The sequence below is a fragment of the Mus caroli genome, unplaced genomic scaffold (assembly GCF_978045245.1).
Source record: "Mus caroli unplaced genomic scaffold, Mus_caroli_1 scaffold_1, whole genome shotgun sequence".
Taxonomy (NCBI): Eukaryota; Metazoa; Chordata; class Mammalia; order Rodentia; family Muridae; genus Mus; species Mus caroli.
Genome location: NW_028227256.1, coordinates 163,324,638 through 163,344,960, shown reverse-complemented (window position 1 = coordinate 163,344,960; position 20,323 = coordinate 163,324,638). Strand labels below are relative to the sequence as shown.

The window sequence follows — 20,323 nt, the reverse complement described above, 5'->3', positions numbered from 1 at the left end:
TTAACTCCTCTATCTCAGTTCAATAGTCTCTTTACGCTGGGCGTTAAGGACTTGCCATTTTTTAAAGTAATAATTTGACTGAGGTATGATAGACACACTATACAATTTAAAGTGGACCATCAGTGCTGGCAAGATGACTCGGTGGGCAAAGAAAGGCTCCCAAGTTGGACAACCTGAGTTTAATCCCTGGGACCCACTTACTGGGAGGGAAAAAGTGACTGATCTCTGGCATGTACAGTTGGCACTTGTGTGTGAGTTCACGCACACACACACACACACACACACAATTAGTAAATAAATGATTTTTTTAAATTAATGAACAATTAGAACTGGCATGTTGGCTCAAGCCTCGAGCCCTAGCACTTGGGAGGCTGAGACAGGGGGATAGCTGTGAGTTTGGTACCAGCCTGTGTCTCAGAGTGAGATCCTGTCTCAAAGCGGGTGGGAGAGCACAATGGATTGGTGTGGCTGTGTCCCATCCGACTCCTCCATTCACTGCCTGGTGGACATGAACCTGGAGTTTTGATGAAAGTGCTTTGATTTGACTTAGAGATTCACCTATAGCCCGGGTGGGGGTGGAGAAGTGTTTGTGGATCCTGTGAAATGTTCCTGGGGATGGAAAATGAGTTCAAGGATGGAGAAACAGTGTCTTCTGTGTACCCACCTTGGTGGTAAAGTAGCCCAATGACTGGCGTGATATGCCACACTCCTAATGGAGTACAGCATCTTAGCCAGCGAGGCCTCTGTACCCCAGAGAAAGCAGAAGAGATTGGGCATATCTATGGACATCCCTCAGCCTGTACAGGCAAGCTGCTAGCATTATAACCTACGTTCATCAATAGGGAGCGATTATGGAACCCTATCAATTATGTCAAGTACTATTCTAAGCATTTACATGCATAGCTCATTAAATCCTGTCAGTGGCTCTGTAACATAGTACTACTGTATTCGTTCCCATTTTACAGATTGGGAACCTGAGACATGAAGTTTAGAAACCATTGTATCTAATGTGGCTGGAAGTTGACCTGACTAGGGGCATGGGGGGGAGGGAAAGGCAGACACACACACACACACACACACACACACACACACACACACACACACACAGAGAGAGAGAGAGAGAGAGAGAGAGAGAGAGAGAGAGAGAGAGAGAGGTATATCCAGAAAAGCTGGGGACAGTTGGCCCATGCAGACTCTGCTGGAATGGTACCGGCTACCTCTGCCACCCAGAACCTCAGCATGTTAATTATGTACAGCACAGGGGTGGGGGTGGGGTAAGGATGTGTTTGTAGGGAAGCAGTCTCCAGCTGTAACCTTCCTGGGGGGAGGAAGCTGCGGTTGTAGTTTTGCACACACTGGTCACTCATGTGAACACTCATATTGGGCCAGAAGAAGGCTTTGCCCAATCCTAGCCTGACCCAAATGGGAAAGGCTCTACCGACTGTGAGTCAGAGGCCTTGATCCCTGGCGTGGTGGGCTCATTCAGTCAGGACTCCACTGACCCAGGCAGGACTTTACTCGCTCCCTAGAGTTAACATCTGGGGCCACAGAGTGGAAAATGCAGAGCCAGCATTTGAACTCAGTCAGTCTGAAGCCTGACCTGCCCCCCCCACCCCCAGAGCCTGGAACACGGGGCTCACTCCCGGTCAAGTGTGGCTGTGTGGGACTTAGTTTCTTGCCATCCATGAAGAAGGGTGGTGCGGCCACCAAACACCAGGATATTGATAACTTCACGTACAAAACAGGATACTGCTGGCCCACTTTCCATTGCTGAATTAACAAATACCCAGGCTAAATCAAGTTTTAAAGTAGTAAAGGTTTGTTTCGGTGTGTGATCTCTGAAATCCCATGGCCAAGCAGTCTTGCTGCTTTGGGCCTGTGGTAGCAGCTACGCTACATCCTAGGGAGAGTGTATGTAGGATAGAGGAGACTTGCTCATCTCACGACAGCTAGGATGCAAAGAGAGAGAAGAGGTCACAGGTCAGCATCATAATATTTCCTGCTAGGACATGTCCCCAGTGACCTAATGCCCCAACACTAGACCCAACTTCTCAAAGGTTTCACCCGCTCTCAATAGTAGGCTGGAAACCAAACCTCCAACACATGGGCCTTACAGACATTCAAGATGTTTCAGAAGCCCCATCCTCCACACATGAGGAGCATCCAGAAGCTGCCATCTGACCCTGAATGTGTCGCTCTCATCTATTGTCCCTGTGCCTTTGTAAGCCTAAATACTTTCTTTCCCTACGCTTGTGCCTCAGCTCACAGTTGGCTTTGATTTTGTTTTTCCAGATAATGCATCTCCCAGATTACACTGCTAAACCCAAGCACTGCCACAGCCACCCTGTTACCCACCAGTGTTACATGGGTATCCACCCAAATTCTAACCCTGCTTACGTTCCTACCATTACACCCGATGACCCCCACTTGGAGGCCTCCCCAAGGCTCTGCCCTTAGGCGCCCAGGACTTTGTCCCCTGGTCACCCCACTGGGATCAGGGGTCTGCAACACCAAGTCCCAGATGAAATGGGAAGCCCAGAGGCCCACCCCTTACCTGTGCCTGCGGCTCTGATGATGGGTGGGATATTTTATATGGGTTTTCCCTGGGAGAGAGTCGCAGAGATCAACTTCCATTTTCAGGTCCTCAAATCCTACAAGCGGGTAGGTTGGAAATATTTGGAACTTTCTCGATCTTGTGTGAAATAAATACGTGTCGCCACGTGCTTGTTTTTCTTTTCTTCTCTCAAGTGATGTTCACCTCTGCCTAGTGTTCCCCTAGAGCAGATGTTCAGAGCTTAAGGGTATCGCGGGTTCCCACAATGCATTTGGATGAATCACCCACCAGAAGGGGTGAAGAGCACCACACTGTCTATGTGGAACATTTGGGGGTTCATACCCCCTATTCACTTTAATCAGAAAGCCTTCTAGCATGGCCCTATCCCATCAGCAGTCCACACCTGATGTCTCTCCTGGAGTAACAGCGGTCATCCACCTTCGTGGATAAAGGCTAGCACATGGCAGAGGAGACCAGCAGTGCCCAAACTTTCACCGTTGCCCTTCCCTGTTCTGAGTTTCCTCTGATTTGATCCAGCCTTGTGGCTTCAACTGCCACTTCTACCTGGGTACTCTGGGCTTAGTTTCCTTCTTTCATCTCTAAACCCAGGTGTATATTCTCTCCCTCTCCCCCTCCCTCCCCCTCCCCCTCCCTCTCCCTGTGTCTCAACTAGGGTGACTATGAGACAATTCAAACTTTCAGGACCAAGAAAGTACTATTCCCTCCCCATCTGTCCTGCCCACTCTTCCTTCCACATCCAGCCTTCCTTAACCCAGAAGAAAATATGTCAAGTGTCCCATTGTCCATCAACCGTCCCATTGTCAGTAACAAAAGTCCAGGCATTTGTTTATTCCACTTTGTCCCTCACATCTACACGTGTTCCATCAGTCTCTCTCCTTTCTCCCCATCTCCTGACTGCATGTCTGGTCCATGCTGCTGTCCCCTCCTCCCTGGACCATGCCCTGCCAGCACCTGCCTTGCCTCTCTTTCCCATCTCGGGTCTTCCACAAGTAACCACTTTATGAGTAACCACTCACTCACTTCCCGCAACAGCTTGTTACACTGTATCCCTGTGCTGCTGGCCCCAGGCTAACTCTGACCTATCCCTTACCTCTCCACCTGACTCTGGTGCCCAGATTATCCCTGCTCACTTATCTCTGCTGTCTCCCTTATCCCGTTTCTGTTTATGCATCTGTGCAGGACACCTCTCCCTGCTGCCTGGGATTTAATTGATACTCACTCCCTCCCCAGAGATGTCTTTCCGAACTCTCATAGGAAAGGTGACCGGCTTTGCCTCTGTCATGTCCCTTAACAAATCACTTTGTTGTTGATCTATCTGTATCTTTGTTGTTGCTTTCTCTCAGAGGAAAATTCTGGAAGCGGGCAACCCTTCTATCTTATTCACTGTTATGCTCAGAGCCTGAGACACACCCTCCAGTGAAGGGATAGGGCTAGTGGAGACTGGGGTGTGGGAAGAACTGGCAGTCCAGAACCCAGGTGGCTCTCAGCGCTTACTCACTAAACAGAAAGTTACTCTGCAGCCAATTTTCTCCTCTAGAAGAGGGAAGAGTCACACAATGTGCCACCCACAGCTCTGAGGACAGAGCTTTTCACAGAGAGAGGCAGGTCTAGTCTGGTCCAGCAGCCTCCCCATCATCCTAGGATGGCAATAAGGGAAACAGTGGGATAAACTGAAGAGTTAGGAACAAAGAGAACGAAGGCCCCAAGACTCTATACTGCTCCTTCCCAGTCGATAGTGAAGCAGCTTGGTAACAGTTGGGACACAGCTGCTCTTCATGGGACACAGCACCGTCTTGAGAGCCTTTTCCCTTCTGGAGGACCAAAGAAGCAAGCATCTTTTACTGTCTACGAAGCTCTGGGATACGTGTTCTAAAGAGCAAGGAACCTTCCTACTGGCTGAGAGCAGACGTTCCTTCACCCTCAGGCGAACCCCTCTCTTTGCCACGCACTATCTGGCTTCCCATCATGCCTTGTTGCCCTAAGCTGTGGCCCGGAGACTGTTAGGCACTTGGAGTTTGGAACAGCTGGGAGGGTGGAGAAGCAAGGAAGAGCCAGGAAGGTAGCAGGCCCGTCCTCTGGCCCATACACAAAGGTTCTACTATGGTCAGCGGCCTCCAGATTATTTACTCAGCATGGCAACAGTGTCCAGGAAGTTCCACACAGTCTAGACATAGGCTCCTCCGTTCTCAGAAAATCCCCAGTTGTGGGGGAAAAAAAATACCACAGGTGATTTTTCTCAGGCCCCACTGAATCAGACCTTTTCTTTTTAAAAAAAATTTTTTTCCCGAGACAGGGTTTCTCTGTGTAGCCCTGGCTGTCCTGGCACTCACTTTGTAGACAAGGCTGGCCTCGAACTCAGAAATCTGCCTGCCTCTGCCTCCCGAGTGCTGGGATTAAAGGCGTGCACCACCAAGCCCGGCTAAATTTTTTTTTGAGACAGGGTTTCCCTGTGTAGTCCTGGCTGTCCTGGAACTCACTCTGTGGACCAGGCTGGCCCTGAACTCAGAGATCCGCTTGCCTCTGCATCCTGAGTGCTGAGATTAAAGGTGTACATCACCACTGCTGGGTGTGTCAGACTTTCTTATAAGTGTGATCTTATAAAGGTAGTTGGCAGAGCCAGGCTTACATGGTAGCAGGAAGGGAATAGCAAGCAAGATTCGGGCCCAGAAAGCTGTGGAGTTTGGGCTTGTGACCAGGTGTGTGTGATCCTCAGGATGAGTTAGGGGTGACTATAGGAACAGGTACCCAGGTCCTGCACTGGCAGATAGGGCTGGATGAGAGCAGAACAAAGGACCCACCCAGACTCTGATGAGCACATTCTACATTTTAGGCCCGGTGCTAAGTACTTTATGAACCAGGAGGAAAAAGGAAAAATATTTATTCAGGGATGCTGAGCATCTTGGGAATGCTTAAAAGGAGACAGAGATACTGAAGTCTTTCTTAAAACCAAGACTATTATGGGCTGCGAATGTTGCACGGTTGCTAGAGTGCTTGCCTAGCATACACAAAGCCCCGGGTTCAATCCCCAGTGTCAGATGAAACTGGGCATCTTGATGTGCGTGTGAAAGGAATCTCAACACCTGGGGAGGGGAAGCAAAAAGTCCGGCTTCACAGTGTGTTTGAGATCGTGGTTGGCATAAAATCTCCTGGTGCAGGGATATGGAACAGGAGCTAACGAGAGTGTGGCCGCTCCAGCCCGGGATGGGCTTGTAAGCTGTTGCTCCCGTGGAAGGAGCTTTGTGGCTGGAATCGCAATGTAAAGGTGGAGGCAGAGTCTCACGTGGGCTGAGCCACCAGCCTGAGGACCGGGTTTGCCCCATGATTAGCCACTGAATTGCAGGCACCTCTGCAACTCAATGGCTAATCATGATTTTGATACTTAATAGCCCTTGAAGTTCTTAAAGCACCTTCGCAGGATATATTATTTAACTTCTGTGTGTCCCTGGCTAAATGATGTATGTCTCCAGGCTTCAGCGTGTCCTGTGTGCGGGAAGCATTCATCTTTCAGTATTCTGACAGTTAGGAGAGGAGGTATTCCAGAGATAGGTGGGTGTGAGAAACCTAGGCAGCTAAAGACAGCTCACTACCTAGGGGGTCTTAAGAAAACAAACTCGGTATGAGAATCTTTTTTTTTTTTTTCTCACCTGACTTGCAAGGCTTTCAGAAGTTTTATGTTCCCTGCTGTGGAGCCCCTCGCCAAGCACAGTCCCCAGACAGGGAAGTTCCTGTGTGTTGGATCCCTCTATCTCTCTATTTTTAACTGGAATGTCTCTCCCTGCACCACCAGCCATCGGCGCCCGGGAAGCTGGGGTAGAGTGCACAGTCAGCAGGGCCGGGGCAATAAATAGTGGTGGACAGAGGCCATGCTGGTATGTGGCAGGAAGCTAGACAGGGATAAAACGATCACCCTGCATCTTTGCCAAGGTTAGCTCAATTCACCGCACTCTGTCCCTCAAGCATTTCTGATGCTCCAGCACAGCGAGACATGAGACCACCATTGAGACAGCCAGTGGGACAGTCAGACAGGGGCCAGTCCTGAGCCTCTGCAGCAGCCTCCTGGGATGGAGCATCAGGCTTCCAGGGCCTTCCCAGCAACCTGGGAGAAGGCTGGCACCCAGAATAGGGGTGAATCCTTTGGAACCTTCCTTGAAATCAACCTTGGTGTTTAAACTGGAGTGGGGATGAACTTGAGTGACGTAGCCAGCAGGAGTGAGGAACCTGACTTTGGCCCCAGAGCAGCCTCTCAGTCTTTCCTGACTCTGCACAAATTTCCTTTCCAACCAGCTATGCTGGTTCCATTTGGTTGCCAGGAGGTAGCAGGGACCAAATCAAGAAACTCGGAGACACTTTTAGTACTAGAAGGAGGGTCATGGGTATGTCTGCGCACAAGGGACATGTGGCACAGAGATGCATGCATACGGCTGGAGCAGGCCGTGATCCATCTCCGAGGCCATGAGACTCAGGCAGAGGGACTGATGGGCTTTCTTAAACAGCAGTCCCTTCCAGGACAGAGGGAGAGTGATAAAGTTCTCTGTCTATATCTTTTTAATAATAATAAAAAAAATCACAATCACAATTGTAGTGACCAAAAAAAAGCAGAAGCCTAATAGCTCCAGGACTGAATACATAAGACCAAGAGGAGGAGCCAGCAAGATGGCTTAGCAGATAAAGGTGATTGCTACCAAGGCTGATGACCAGAGTTCAGTTCCTGGGATCCACTGGTGGAAGGAAAGACCTGACTCCTGCAAGTAGCAAGCAGGATGGGGGGTGGGGGGAGGGGGCGCAGGGACTCAACCAGAGACTCGCTCCACCTCTCTCATTGCTTCGGCAGGAAGCACTGCTGATGTGTCTCCCATTAGGCCACTGACCAAACTCAGACCAAATGGCAGCGGGGGTGGGGACTGGGGGCGTGGAAAAGGAGCAGGGTTGTTGATATTATGACTGCCTGTGGGTCCAGCCTACAGGTCTGCAAGTTGTTCTCTGCCCCCAACATACGCAGATACACAAACACACACACACACACACACACATACACACACATTAAATGTTAACAACAACAACAACAACAAAAACAGAAGGAGCTGGGTATGGTGGTACACACCTAAAATCCTAACACTTGTAGAAGAAAAGGTAGAAGGGTCATAGGTTCAAGGTCAGCTTACTTTATAGAACAAGATCCTGAGAGGGACGGACAGAGAGAGAGAGAGAGACAGACAGACAGACAGACAGACAGACAGAGACAGAGAGACAGAGACAGGCAGAGACAGAGACAGAGAGAGAAAGAGAGAGATCCAAAACCAGGTTATTATATAGACCATGTGTATATAATAGACATGAAGTGCCATTTCCAGGGTCACCTGATACCCTCTGTGTCACGGTGACAAGTGGCACATGGGATACACTACGTCCTTCAAGCATCCTGGCCTGAAGCATCAGTAAGTTTATTGACCAGAACTGGAAGCCGGACCACAGCCAGTCACAGTGACTGCAAGTCTGCTCCTTGCCCCTGGCCTGCCCTTATAATAGAGCCACTCACCAGACTCAGAGCAGCCCAAGGAGAGACACTGGCATCACCCTGCCAAGGCTCAGACTGCTGTGTCAATGAGAGGCGGGGCGAGTCTCTGGTTGAGTCCCAGCAGCCCCCTCCTCATCCTGTCTACTTCAGCTTCTCAGTCACTCACTAATGTAAGTCACTATTTTGCCCAAGGCAGTCAGTAAGCAGGGAAAACAAAATCATGGACATTTGGGTGGGAAAATTCTAGAAAACCAAATCCTCTGTCCAGTTCCTACAAAGACCTGGCTCCGATGGCATTTGCATTCCCTCACCACCCTCATTTTTCAGCGTCATTAAGCAGGGGAAGGGGGTTTGCAAGCTACTGTTGATACTTCCCATGTCTGGGGGACTCTTTGCAGAGTGAGAGGCCTTGCCCTGACTGCTGACAAGCCTTTGTTTTTTGTCTCCAGGGGTACACTCAGAACCCCAATACATTGTAGCTACTTACTAAATGTGGGGTGACTGATTAGTTCGTGTGTATAGTATAGTAGTAGTAGTTTTTAAGATTTATTTATTTTATATAAGTACATTGTAGCTGACTTCAGATACACCAGAAGAAGGCATCAGATCTCATTACAGATGGTTATGAGCCACCATATAGTTGCTGGGATTTGAACTCATGACTTTTGGAAGAGCAGTCAGTTCTCTTAACCACTGAGCCATCTCTCCAGCCCATTATTCGTTGTTTTTTCAATCTTGAGTATGAGAGCTAGTTGCAAAATACTGTTAAAAATATCTTGTCATAGAATTCCTGTCAGGACCACAAAACAGGTGCCTCTCATGACACCCCAGGTGACCTTGCTGATCACCATTTATGTTTCCTTTGTTTGCCAGGAAAGACCCTCAGAGACCAACTCCAATGTTGACAGCTCAGCGCAGCCTTCAGTGGCCCAGCTGGCTGGGCGCTTTCGGGAGCATGCAGCTGTGGCCAGGGAGGTGAGTCTGGATGCTTGGGGCATCCTCTTCGGGGGTTGGGGGGGGGGGAAGGGAATTGGAGGAAGGAGAAGCCTCTCTGAGGAGAAAGAGGGCTGGAGGAGCCTTGGCAATTTCCAAATTAGGAAAAGAAGCCAGAGAGGGTCCCTCTGTATGAGGAGAATTTGCCTTCCTGGCTTGGGCAGAGAGTCTTGCCCTCCTGGAGTGAGGATCCCACTGTGGTGAGGAGGGGTGACAGCCAGACAGTACGGATTCCCTTTCATCTTGATCTTCCACTGACACAGGTGGGCAGTGTTCCCCTTTGCCCAGCCTGGATTGCTTCAGAGTAAAGAAGTCTCTGCACAGCCAGCCCCTGCTTCTAGCCTAGGAAGCAGAAGATAGGCAAGACCCACCCCCACCCCACCCCCACCCCCGCATCAGATCCGGAACTGAGAATTTCGAAGGAATCACATTCAATAAGAAACCAGGAATGTGGAAAAAAGGGACCCAGGACTAGGAGATTCTAGAAGAATACTGCTAAAGAAGAAAATGTTTAATAATTTAAAAAGTGTTATGCTTTCGGACAGGTGTACTGGATTGTCTCGTGTAGTGGGTGGCTTCCATTAGAAGTGAGCTGCGGGGAGCAGCTGCATACTAGTGTTAGAGGAAGAACCAAGACTTCAAGGTCAGCCAGGAATGGGTGGTGCACAGCTTTAATCCCAACACTTAGGAGGCAGAGGCAGGAGGATCTCTGATTGGAGGCCCGGTCTACAGAATGAGTTCCAGGATAGCCAGGGCTACACAGAGAATGAATCCTGTCTCAAAAAACAAAACAAAACAAAGGGGGGAGAGAGAGAGAGAGTCAAATAGCATCAAGGAAAGTCAAAGGAAGCAAGAGTTCCCAAGGTGGGGGAGGGGTTTGCCTAGGTCCCAAGGACCCCACGGGAGCCCAGCTGCCTTGTTCTTTTAGGTGTGTGATTTTGCACTGTTAAAAGTGGCCAGTGATTTCTAAAGAGGAATGCACTATAGGGCAAAGGGGATGGCATTGATCTGAGGGTCTAGTTCTGCTTCTCAGCAAAAAGGCAAAATGCGGATGTCATCTTGCAAGCTTGGCTCAGATTGGAGGGGGTGAGGGTCAAGTACAAGAGGACCTTATTGCTGAACAGAACGGCAGGGGGGCTCACGGGTTGTGGATGCGCAGCAGGAGGACAGTCCAGCAGACAGTCAGGCAGGCCCACTGCCCATTCTTTCCTCCCCTAGACATCCCTAACCATTCCTAACACTGGTTTCCACCTTCCTCCTCCTCCCTATTGCCTGATTCACTGCCTCTCTTTTTCTCTCTGTGTCGTCTGTCACTCTCCCTCTAGACACCAGCCAGTAAGCCAACAAGAAGGAAACCACCCTGCTCTCTCCCCCTGTTTCCCCCCAAGGTAGAGCTGGGCCAGAACGGTGAGGAGGTAAGTGCCGCCCTGGGAGCACGGCTGCTGCCCGTGGGTTTTCATCCTCCTTGTAGCAGGAAAGAGCTACAAGCATCACAGTTTCAGGCCTTGACGTTGTCACAAGGGTAGCTTCACCTCGGGTACAGGAATGAGTCTCTCTTAATACTTCCTGCAACTTTCACTGTGGAGGCTAGCTCTCCCTTAAGCCTTCTTAAGGGATCAGTCAAGTACCAGAGCCATTTTTCAGTCCCCAAGTCTAAGGGTGCTAGAGGAGGTGTAGAAGGGTCCTTGGGGGAGAGAAGCCATGTCCTCAGAGGCAGAGCTACAGTGCTGGAGAAGTTCGCGGCCTCTCCATAGCCTTTGAAAAGGCTGGCCATTGTTCTGCATCACTGGAAGAAACCCAGAGCACACAGGAGGCCTCCTGCCTCTCGGATATAAATAGCCAGTGCTGCCAACGTAATGAAGGCTCTGGTGTTATAGATCATAGCCAGTAATAGAGTCCCAGCCTTCATGCTGCCCAGTCTTATTTATCTAATTGTAGCTGTTAGAGTAGCTGCTGCAGGCCCCAACCCAGCAGCCTGGGAACCTTCGCTGTGGTCATGGTCACGGTCCTGCCAGAAACCAATTTGCATGTTGTCTTCAGGCCGCAGAGGCCAAGCCCAAAATAGAGCTCAGTTCCCAAGTCCCACCTCAGCCCCTCTTCTTCCCTTCCCTTCTTTTCTGGGACCAGCATCCTCATAAAAGACACCGAGTACCCCTGTGAACTTGGGACATTTTGTCCCCTACAAAGTGAAACGTTTGATGTAGATGAATGGTTTTCGAGCCTTTTGTCAACCCCAGAGCTCACAAGCAGAAGGGCATCAAAAAGCGAAGAACCGGGGCCAGCAAGAGGGCCCAGCAGGTGAAGGTGCTTCCGAGCCATCAAGTCCATTGGCCTGAATCCGAGTTCTGTCTTTAGTAACCACATGGTAAAAGGAAAGACCCCACTCTCAAAGGGTGTTCTCTGACCTCTACACGTATGCAGTGACACACGTGTAACACACACACACACAATAAACAAACAAATTAATACTAGATAAGTGTAATTAAAGAGCAGTGAACTTGGTGCTTAGCCTATGGCTCAGTGGTTAAGAGCACTGGCTGCTGTTTCAGAGGACCTGGGTTCAATTCCCAATACCTACATGATAGTTCACAACTATCTGTTACTCCAGTGCCAAGGAATCTGATGTCTTCGTTTAACCTCTCTGGACATTGGTGCACAGAGATACATGCAGCCAAAGCACCTGTACACATAACGGGTTTTTTTTTTTTTTCAGTTAAAATAAATTCTGGCAGGCGGATTTCTGAGTTCGAGGCCAGCCTGGTCTACAAAGTGAGTGCCAGGACAGCCAGGGCTACACAGAGAAACCCTGTCTCGAAAAACCAAAAGAAAAAAAAAAAAAAGAAAAAGAAAAAAAATAAATTCTGAAACATTTAAAGGGCCGAGAAGTCATAGCCACCCTCAGTCGAGTAGGTGTGGAGTCCTGGGTCCACCTGCTCTGGGAATAACGTCCCCTCCACTGAACAAGGGCACTCTTGTGAGGTGAGAAATCCCAGAGGCTGAGTTTAAGAAACTCTGTGTTTTTGTTGGGTCCCCACGAGTGCTGTCATCATGGTGCTGTGACTTCATGGGGTTCCCAGCCAAAGCTATGACCAGCAACTTCTCTTTACTGAGGGTCAACTTCTCCTAGCAGCTCCTCCCTGCTGAGCTTGACACCTCTGCTGTGGTACAATGGGCTGTGGCTGCGGCCATCTGAGCTGTCCCCTGATAACCTAGGCTTGCCACAAGAGGACTCATTGCTCCACACTAATTCCTTATTTGTAAAAAGAGGACGAGAACATCAGGGGGGGGGGGGGGATATGCAGAAGCGGCGCTCATGGGAACGAAAACAGATGCAGTGGGTCGGGTTTGTAGTGACTAGAGTATACAACTTCATTTCAGGGACTTTATGAGAATAGAAATTTAGAGCGTTCCTTGAAAAGTTAAAGGTGAGGAATGGCCAAGGGGTAGAATGGTTTTAGATTGAAAATCCATTCTGGAGTGAGATGCTGTGCGTTCATGACAACATTGCCCCCAGGGTTAGTCACTTTCTTTTTGCCTTAAAATTTACAGAGTAGGGCATCATGAACCACAACAGTGATGCCAGCACTTCAGAGGATTGCTAATTCAAGACCAGACTGGTCTACATAGCAAGCTCCAGGCCAGGATGTCACAATGAGACCTCTGACAGAAAGAGGGCGCAGTTCACCTGCCTGGCAGACTGAATGGAGGTGTTACAAGCTTCTGTAGTGTGTGCAGCCTACAGGAGCACCTACGACCCACAGGCACCGACGTTGCTCACACACGGGGGTGGGTAGGATGGCTGGGACTCCTATACATTCTGTGTCTGAGATGTGGAGTCAGCTCCAGAATTTCACCTACTGACTACAGGCAAAATGACAAGTTACCTTACCTGGGAGAACCAAATGACAGGGTGTTGGAAGGACATGAACACCACTCCATCCAAAACTATCAGGTCAACAACTTATAGATGTCATAATACATTATTGGGATGGTATAGCAATACACATAGACATAAAAATGGATGAACGCCACATTGGTTCATCTCCACTGACTGACTTAGTCCCACCACTGGCCTGATGCCTGTGATTAAATTATAAACTAAATGCTGCCATCTGCTGTCCATGGTGTGAATTGCATTGGCTGTGGTACGGGGCTTCATTCTGTTTTGTAGTCAAATCAGTACAGGGTCCACAGTCCCCCGACATCTGCTAGGTCTCTAGTACTGAAATTAAGAGGTACTGTTTGTTGGATTTCTGCTGTCTTCAAAAGCAGTTGAAGAGTGTATTATATCACCTAAAGTGAGCTTTGGTAGCAAAACTTTTGCTGTAGTTTCTAAAGCTGAAACTTCCAAAACACAATTCCCTTGTGAAGACCAGAAACTAAGGACCTCCCAGTTGGGACGGGAGGATCTTGACACTCACTGGAAACAAAAGGGTCCATGACTGACTGCCTCATCAATGTGCCTGACACAGCGGCGGTGGCAACCCAGAGCTTGAAGGGAAGGCCTCAGCATCCTTTGCCTTAGCCACCACCTCCTGACAGGACAGACATCCATCTGCCCACCGAAGCCAGAGTCAGAAGGAGGCAGGTCTCTGAGTCCCAGTCATCCACTGCCCCACTGCAGCTACTCTCCCTCGACGACACTGGGAGTCGACACCAGTTGAGTCGGTTTCTCTTCTTCTACAACCATAATATAACCAGATGTCTCAGAACATTACCCAGAGATCAGCAGTACTTCTCTTCTTGTGGTTTCCATATATGGAGACAGGGGTGGGTTGGAGGGGCCCAAACTATTGGAGAAACCCGTCCCGTGCTTGGCCTTGTCTATCAACATGAAAGGCATCTTCCGTTTCTTCACCCTCCCTTAATCATCACACGGCTGCTGTCCTTCTTGCATTGTAGCGGGAATTTGGAATAAAACCAGGTGCCAATCTGGAATTATACATATTTATAAATATGTAATCTGGAAGCAGGAATGACTCCTGGTGTGCACTGATCACAAAAGTAATTAGTAGAGTATATATAGTAGAGAGAGCAGCCTCTGACTGTTAGTTATGGGAAGAGACTAAATTACCTTCATTCTCATATAACTAACACAATCTGTGGCGGGAATGGTAGATACTTAACACACACATATGCCCGCTTACATGAATATTCAGTGTTTGGGGAAATTCTGGCATATGAACCACGCTGTTGGTGGAATTTTCCAGAGTATTAATCCAATGGAGGGGCATTAATAATACCTCTCCCTGATTTCATTCCCAGCCTGTGATTTATTGCTTTGTTTGTGACGAGAGAGTGGATGGCCATTTTGCCTTTGGTCTGTGAAATTCCCTCCAATTGTTAAGTTGCCTCTCAGAAGGCCATGAGGTGAAGGCCTTGATCTCCACAGACGTAGTTTTTCCTCCTAATGACAATGAAGTCATTCTTCCTGGGACGGGAGGTTTCCTGTGATATGAATGTTTGCCCTGACTTCTCAGCTCAAACTCGTGGTCTTGCTTGTGATGAGGTGAGGGGGTGGGAACAGGAGGCCTGTCTCCTCTAGGCCTGAGGTAAGTGGTACGGCACCAAAGCCACCGCTTAATAGCCCACCCTCTCTTCTCCCTCCTCCCTCCTCCCTCTAGCTCACTTGGTCGTTTTGGTCTGTTTGTCCTGTAGAAATCACCATCCGGCGCCAGCCACCCACCTAAAATCAAGGTGAAGAGCTCACCCCTGATTGAGAAGCTTCAGGTAAGTGCAGAATACATCCTGTCTCACACACACTCCCATGACGTGACATGACATGACGTGTATGGTCCTGCCCCTTCCTTCCTGTTATCGCATGCTACTTAAAGTCAAAAACACAAACACAAACAAAAAACATGGCCTGGGCTTAACAGTGCTGTTTCTCAGCTTATGAGTTTTTTTTTTTTTTAAAGATTTATTTATTTATTTTATGTGAGTACACTGTAGCTGTCTTCAGATACACCAGAAGAAGGCATCAGATCACATTACAGATGGTTCTGAGCCACCATGTGGTTGCTGGGACTTGAACTTGGGACCTTCAGAAGAACCATCAGTGCTCTTAACCACTGAGCCATCTCTCCAGCTCTGCTTATGAGTTTTCTATACATTCAGTCCTGTCCTTCAGAGATTCTCAAGGTCATCAATCTTGCCTCGGGGGGGGGGGGAAGGAAACATTGTGATTGTGGGGTATTAGCCAAGCAATGCATGGGAGTAACCAGAAGTCATCTGTAGAAGACTGTGGAAGTCAGACTAAAAGTTGGGACAAATAGAGGACCTGCGACTCAGAAACGGTATTTAGATTTGCTAAAGCTCATACGGCAGCTATTAAGAGAAAGATCCTGTATTTGGAGTTGGGTATGTGGGACTTTCTGGTGTTCCATCTGCCTCTCTTACCTAGTCCCCTCTCTGGGAGGTCCTCCATCTGACCTGCCCAGTTACATCAGATTCGATTGTGTGGGATTGAACTACAGAGAGCAGAAGCAAGATGTGTGCCCCTAGATGGCGCTAAAACTCTGTGGACTGGTGATGTAGTGCCAGAGGCCAGGGTGCTTGCTCAGTGTGCAGATAGCCCAATTCAGTTCAAAGTTCTATTCCTAGCACCTCAAAATTCAGCATGGTGGAACAAGCCTGTGATACCAGCACCCTAAAGGTTGCAAAGGAGGCTCAGAAGTTCAGGGTCATTCTAGGCTAATTAGTGAGTTGAAGGCCAACCTGAGCTCCGTGACACCCTGTCTGGGCTGTTCGCACGTAACCCCTCCATAACCTTCTTCCTGCTCCACCATCTGTAAGGTTGATTTTGGGGCCTGCCACCTATTCCCCAGCCAAATCTGTAGGTTTCTTAGGCTTTAGTTACCTTTAAGTAACTCTCCCTTTGGTCTTTGGTGTCCCTTTATATCCATGTTCATCTGGTGTCACCTGTATCATGATGACTAGAGGGCAAACACCCTGTAGACTGCCGTGTCCACCAGTGTGCTGTCTCTAAAGACAGAACTCTCCCTGGAGGCTCGAGGGACAAGGGGGCCTGCCATGAGCCTCAGGCGATTTAAGCCACCTTCCTGATGTGTCAGGAGACCAACACTGACCATGTAGAGTCTCTGTAGAGGCAATAGCTGCACACGGCAGATACTATGAGCAGCAAATGCTCCTGGCTAATGGGGGGATGACATGGGTGCCAGATACTGCAAGAGTCTGAGAGGTGTTGGGTGGTGGTGGCACTCCTCTGTTGTCACCACCACCACCATCATCATAATCAGTTAGGGTCTCACTATGGAGCCCCAGCTGGCCTAGACTTCCCAGACTGTCTTAGTCAGGGTTTCTATTCCTGCACAAACATCATGACCAAGAAGCAAGTTGAGGAGGAAAGGGTTTATTTGGCTTACACTTCCACATTGCTGTTCATCACCAAAGGAAGTCAGGACTGGAACTCAAGCAGGTCAGAAAGCAGGAGCTGATGCAGAGGCCATGGAGGGATGTTCTTTACTGGCTTGCCTCCCCTGGCTTGCTCAGCCTGCTCTCTTATAGAACCAAGACTACCAGCCCAGAGATGGTCCCACCCACAAGGGGCCTTTCCCCCTTGATCACTAATTGAAAAAATGCCTGACAGTTGTATCTCATGGAGGCATTTCCTCAACTGAAGCTCCTTTCTCTGTGATAACTCCAGCTGTGTCAAGTTGACACAAAACTAGCCAGTACACAGACTGACCTCAAACCCATGGAGATCTGCCTGCCTCTGCCTTCTGAGTGCTGAGATTAAAGGCATGCACCACTATGCCAGGCCAGGGCAGTTCCATTCTTGTTGGGCGTGTCTTATAGTGAATCCACTTCATCCTGATCTGAGCATCCAAGGTGTCGGCTCGCCCATGCTTCTGGAACAGCCACATTGTAAGTGGCAGTGGATGATTGGTTGGGGACATGCACACAAAGCTTGCTGATAGCTACCCTCAACCAGCTGTGAAGCCAGTGAACAAACACAGCAGAAGCCCTCATCTTCTTCCCTTTCTTGGCAGGCCAACTTAGCCTTTGACCCGGCAGCTCTTCTGCCTGGGGCTTCACCCAAAAGTCCCGGACTCAAGGCCATCGTATCACCATTTCACAGTCCCCCTTCCACACCCAGTAGCCCCGGCATCCGATCCCACCCAAGTGAGGCAGAAGAGGTGCCTGTGAGCTTTGACCAGCCTCCGGAAGGAACTCACCTGCCCTCTTACAATAAGGTAAGTTATTGCTCGCTTGGACCGTAGTATGCTGACAAAACTTTAAGTGTTCAAACTTTCGACTATTGTAAAAAAGACATCACCTACAGGGTTTGGGGGGCCATCATCACAGAACCTGGAGCTCACCATTGGTCAGCTGGCCAGCCTATTACCTGCAGGGGTCTGCTGTCTCACAATGCCAGCTGCAGGGATGCGCTTTCCTTGTCTTTCACATGGGTCCTGAGGACCCAAACTCAGACGCTCATTCTTCCTCTGCAAACACTTTGCTCACTGAACTGCCTCCACACATTATTAACACAAGCAAAGCATTGCCATCTCCCTGAGACAAAAATCTGCAGCTCGACAAGTCGTTTTACAAACCTCCAATCCGAGGTTCTCAACCTTCCTAAGAATGCAACCCTTTAAGACAGTTCCTCATGGTGTGGTGACCACGCCCTCTCCCATAAATTATTTTGTTGCTACTTTGTAGCTGTAAATTTGCTACTGTTAGGAATCATAAGGTAAATGTCTGCTATGTGATCCCTGTGGGGGTCGTGACTCAGAGGTTGAGAACCACTGCTCTAGATTCTGATTTGTAATGAACAGCAAAGAACTTTATACCCTCCTAGGAAACTAAACAAGCCTGTAGTGGTTTTTTTTTTTCCCCCAGAATACATAGCCCTCCACCTGGCCTTTTTAATTTTTAAGATAATGTTCCTTCATATCTTCTTCCAGGTGCGGACTAGAGGCTCAATAAAAAGACGTCCTCCCTCGCGGCGATTCCGAAGGTCTCAGTCGGACTGTGGGGATTTTAGAGATTACAGGGCTGTGGAGCCATCTCAGGAAAACGGTGCCAGGGAAGAGAATGGGGATGACGTGTTTCCTAGCAAGAGCAAGGACCCCGGGTCCCCTCAACCCAACCAGGAGGCTATGGCAGACGGGGTGGAGGGAATCCCGCGGTCTGCAGAAAAGCCACGGAGAAGGAACACATGTAACAGCACAGAGAAGCCAGAGGAGCTGGTCGGGACCTCAGAGGAGGCGAATGCTGGAGAGAAGGTTGGACAGAATCCAGACTCAGCTAGTCAGGGTCATCCAGAGGTCCAGGCGCCATCGCAAACCGGCACCCCAAAGGCTGAGAATGGGTGCGGAAGCCCACGGGAAGAGACAGCCCCAGGAGAGCATACAGACACTGGGAAGGCCACTGAAGGGACAGCCTCTGAGGAGAGGGTAGCAGATGAAGATAGGCTCGGACAGAAAAGCCCAGACGCAAATATGCCTGAGGAGGAGGGAGTGGTCAGGGAGAAAGCCCCACAAATCTCTTCTGGAAAAGCAGAAGGTACTACTATTGCAGAGCCGGATACAAAGCAAAAGGAGGAGGCGCCTCTGGAGCCAAGCTGTAGCCCAGGGGCCGACCATGCTGCAGGAGAGATCACCAATGAGATCCAGAATGAGAAAGCAGTCTCCATGGTAGGTGGCCCTGATGGTTTATGCGGTATCAGGACCAGAGCTGCCCCTATCAGCTCTGTCTGCAGAAGCAAAGTCAACAGCCCCCTCCACCCACCCACCCCCACCACTCCCCACCCAGTGCTGACTGAGGAGAGACTGCACTGTCTCTGTTGTGTTCTGGTCTGCTTCTAGCTGACTGGGTCAGCTTCTGGGTATGCATGCAGTGAGCCAGGATTGGCCATATCACAGTGACTGACATTGGCAGTGTGAACTGAAGGGGAACAGGGTGCTGCTGCTGTTGGGGTCCTGAAGAGAAAGAGTCTGTGTGTAGAGAGAAGGGTAGGACATCAGGGACACTTCCAAGCCCAGGAGAAGGCTCTGTGTGATATCCACCCAGTCCCAGGCAATGTCTCAGGTTGCCTCTGACTAGGGAGGCGGAACACTTCCTGACCTTCTGTCTAACTGCTCGCTACCTGTCTGTTCCAACTAGCACCAGAAATTTCCCCTTAAATTCACCTGTCTGCCTTAGGAGAATCCTGGGGATGTCTTGGAAGTTCTCCAAGGACAACTCAGTGCCCTCCCCAGCCTGTTCCTGACAATTTCCTTGGCCTTGTCACCTTTATGTTCTCCTTTCCCGTGTCGGTAGGTCACTCAGCCACCATGCGCATCATACTACAGTAGTCTCTTGTCTGCCTTCCTCCCATCCTTGATAGGGTTCGTTCTTTGTAGACCGGTGGGTAGTTGGCTGGCTGGGTCTACTCTTGGCAAAATGTCTCACCTCTCTTATTAGGGTTTTCAGACACATTGCCACAGGCTTAGTGGCTTAAAATAATACAAATGAGCTGGGTGCGCAGCTCCTGCCTGTCATCCCAGCACCCCATGTGAAATGGAAGGTCAACGTAAATTCAAGGCTAGCCTGGGCTACTAGTGAGTCCAAACAAAAAGGTATAGTGAGTCCGTGAAAAAGTTGAAGACCCTGCCTATAAATAAATACATAAATAAGCACATAAATATAAATAAATAGATAGATAAATAAATACATAAATAAATGAAGGAAATGTACTTTCTCACAGTCCTGAATGTCAGAATTAGGACTCCAAAGTTAAGCTGTTGATAACCTGAGCCCCTCCAGAGGGCTACAGGAGAACCTGTCTGTGTTCTGTTAATTGCTGTCTGCACCTCTGTGAACTTCCCTTGACCTCCCCTCCCCCTAGCTTCTGGTCGGGGATCATAAATGTTTGGTAGTCTGTGGCTTGAGGATGCCTCCTCCGATCTTTGTCACCATCTCTGTGTGACCTCTGCTGTATCTGTGTCTCAGATTTCCTCCTCTCTTCTCTCTTATAAGCCACCTGTCCTCAGATGCAGGATGCGCCTTAAAGCCATGTGACCTCTTCTTGAAATCCTGCACATCTGTTGCGCTCGGCTTTTCAAATAAGATCTTGGTGGAGGAATCAACACACACTCACTTCCCTGGCCCTCCCCGGAGCTGGGCTCTGGCCATCTGCTGTCTGCTTCCTACAACACACCAGATTCCTTCCTCACTAGGAGCTTCCTGCCTTTTCAGCCCCTCCCAGTGAGAACTCTCTTCTTTCTGATTCT

The 20,323-nt window shown here is 49.3% G+C and overlaps 1 protein-coding gene across 2 annotated transcripts in view; it reads left to right on the top strand.

Moving 5' to 3' along the window:
- The window catches only part of Rcsd1 (RCSD domain containing 1), a 58,283-nt gene that overhangs the window by 33,199 nt on the left and 4,761 nt on the right, over positions 1-20,323 (top strand). The window contains exons 2-6 of one of the 2 annotated variants that reach the window (XM_029477981.2): positions 8,964-9,065; positions 10,409-10,498; positions 14,742-14,813; positions 17,096-17,299; positions 18,014-18,745. In XM_029477981.2, the coding sequence (XP_029333841.1) occupies positions 8,964-9,065; positions 10,409-10,498; positions 14,742-14,813; positions 17,096-17,299; positions 18,014-18,745 (1,200 nt within the window). The remainder of the gene's footprint in view (positions 1-8,963; positions 9,066-10,408; positions 10,499-14,741; positions 14,814-17,095; positions 17,300-18,013; positions 18,746-20,323) is intronic. The other variant, XM_021165465.3, reaches the window with a different exon arrangement.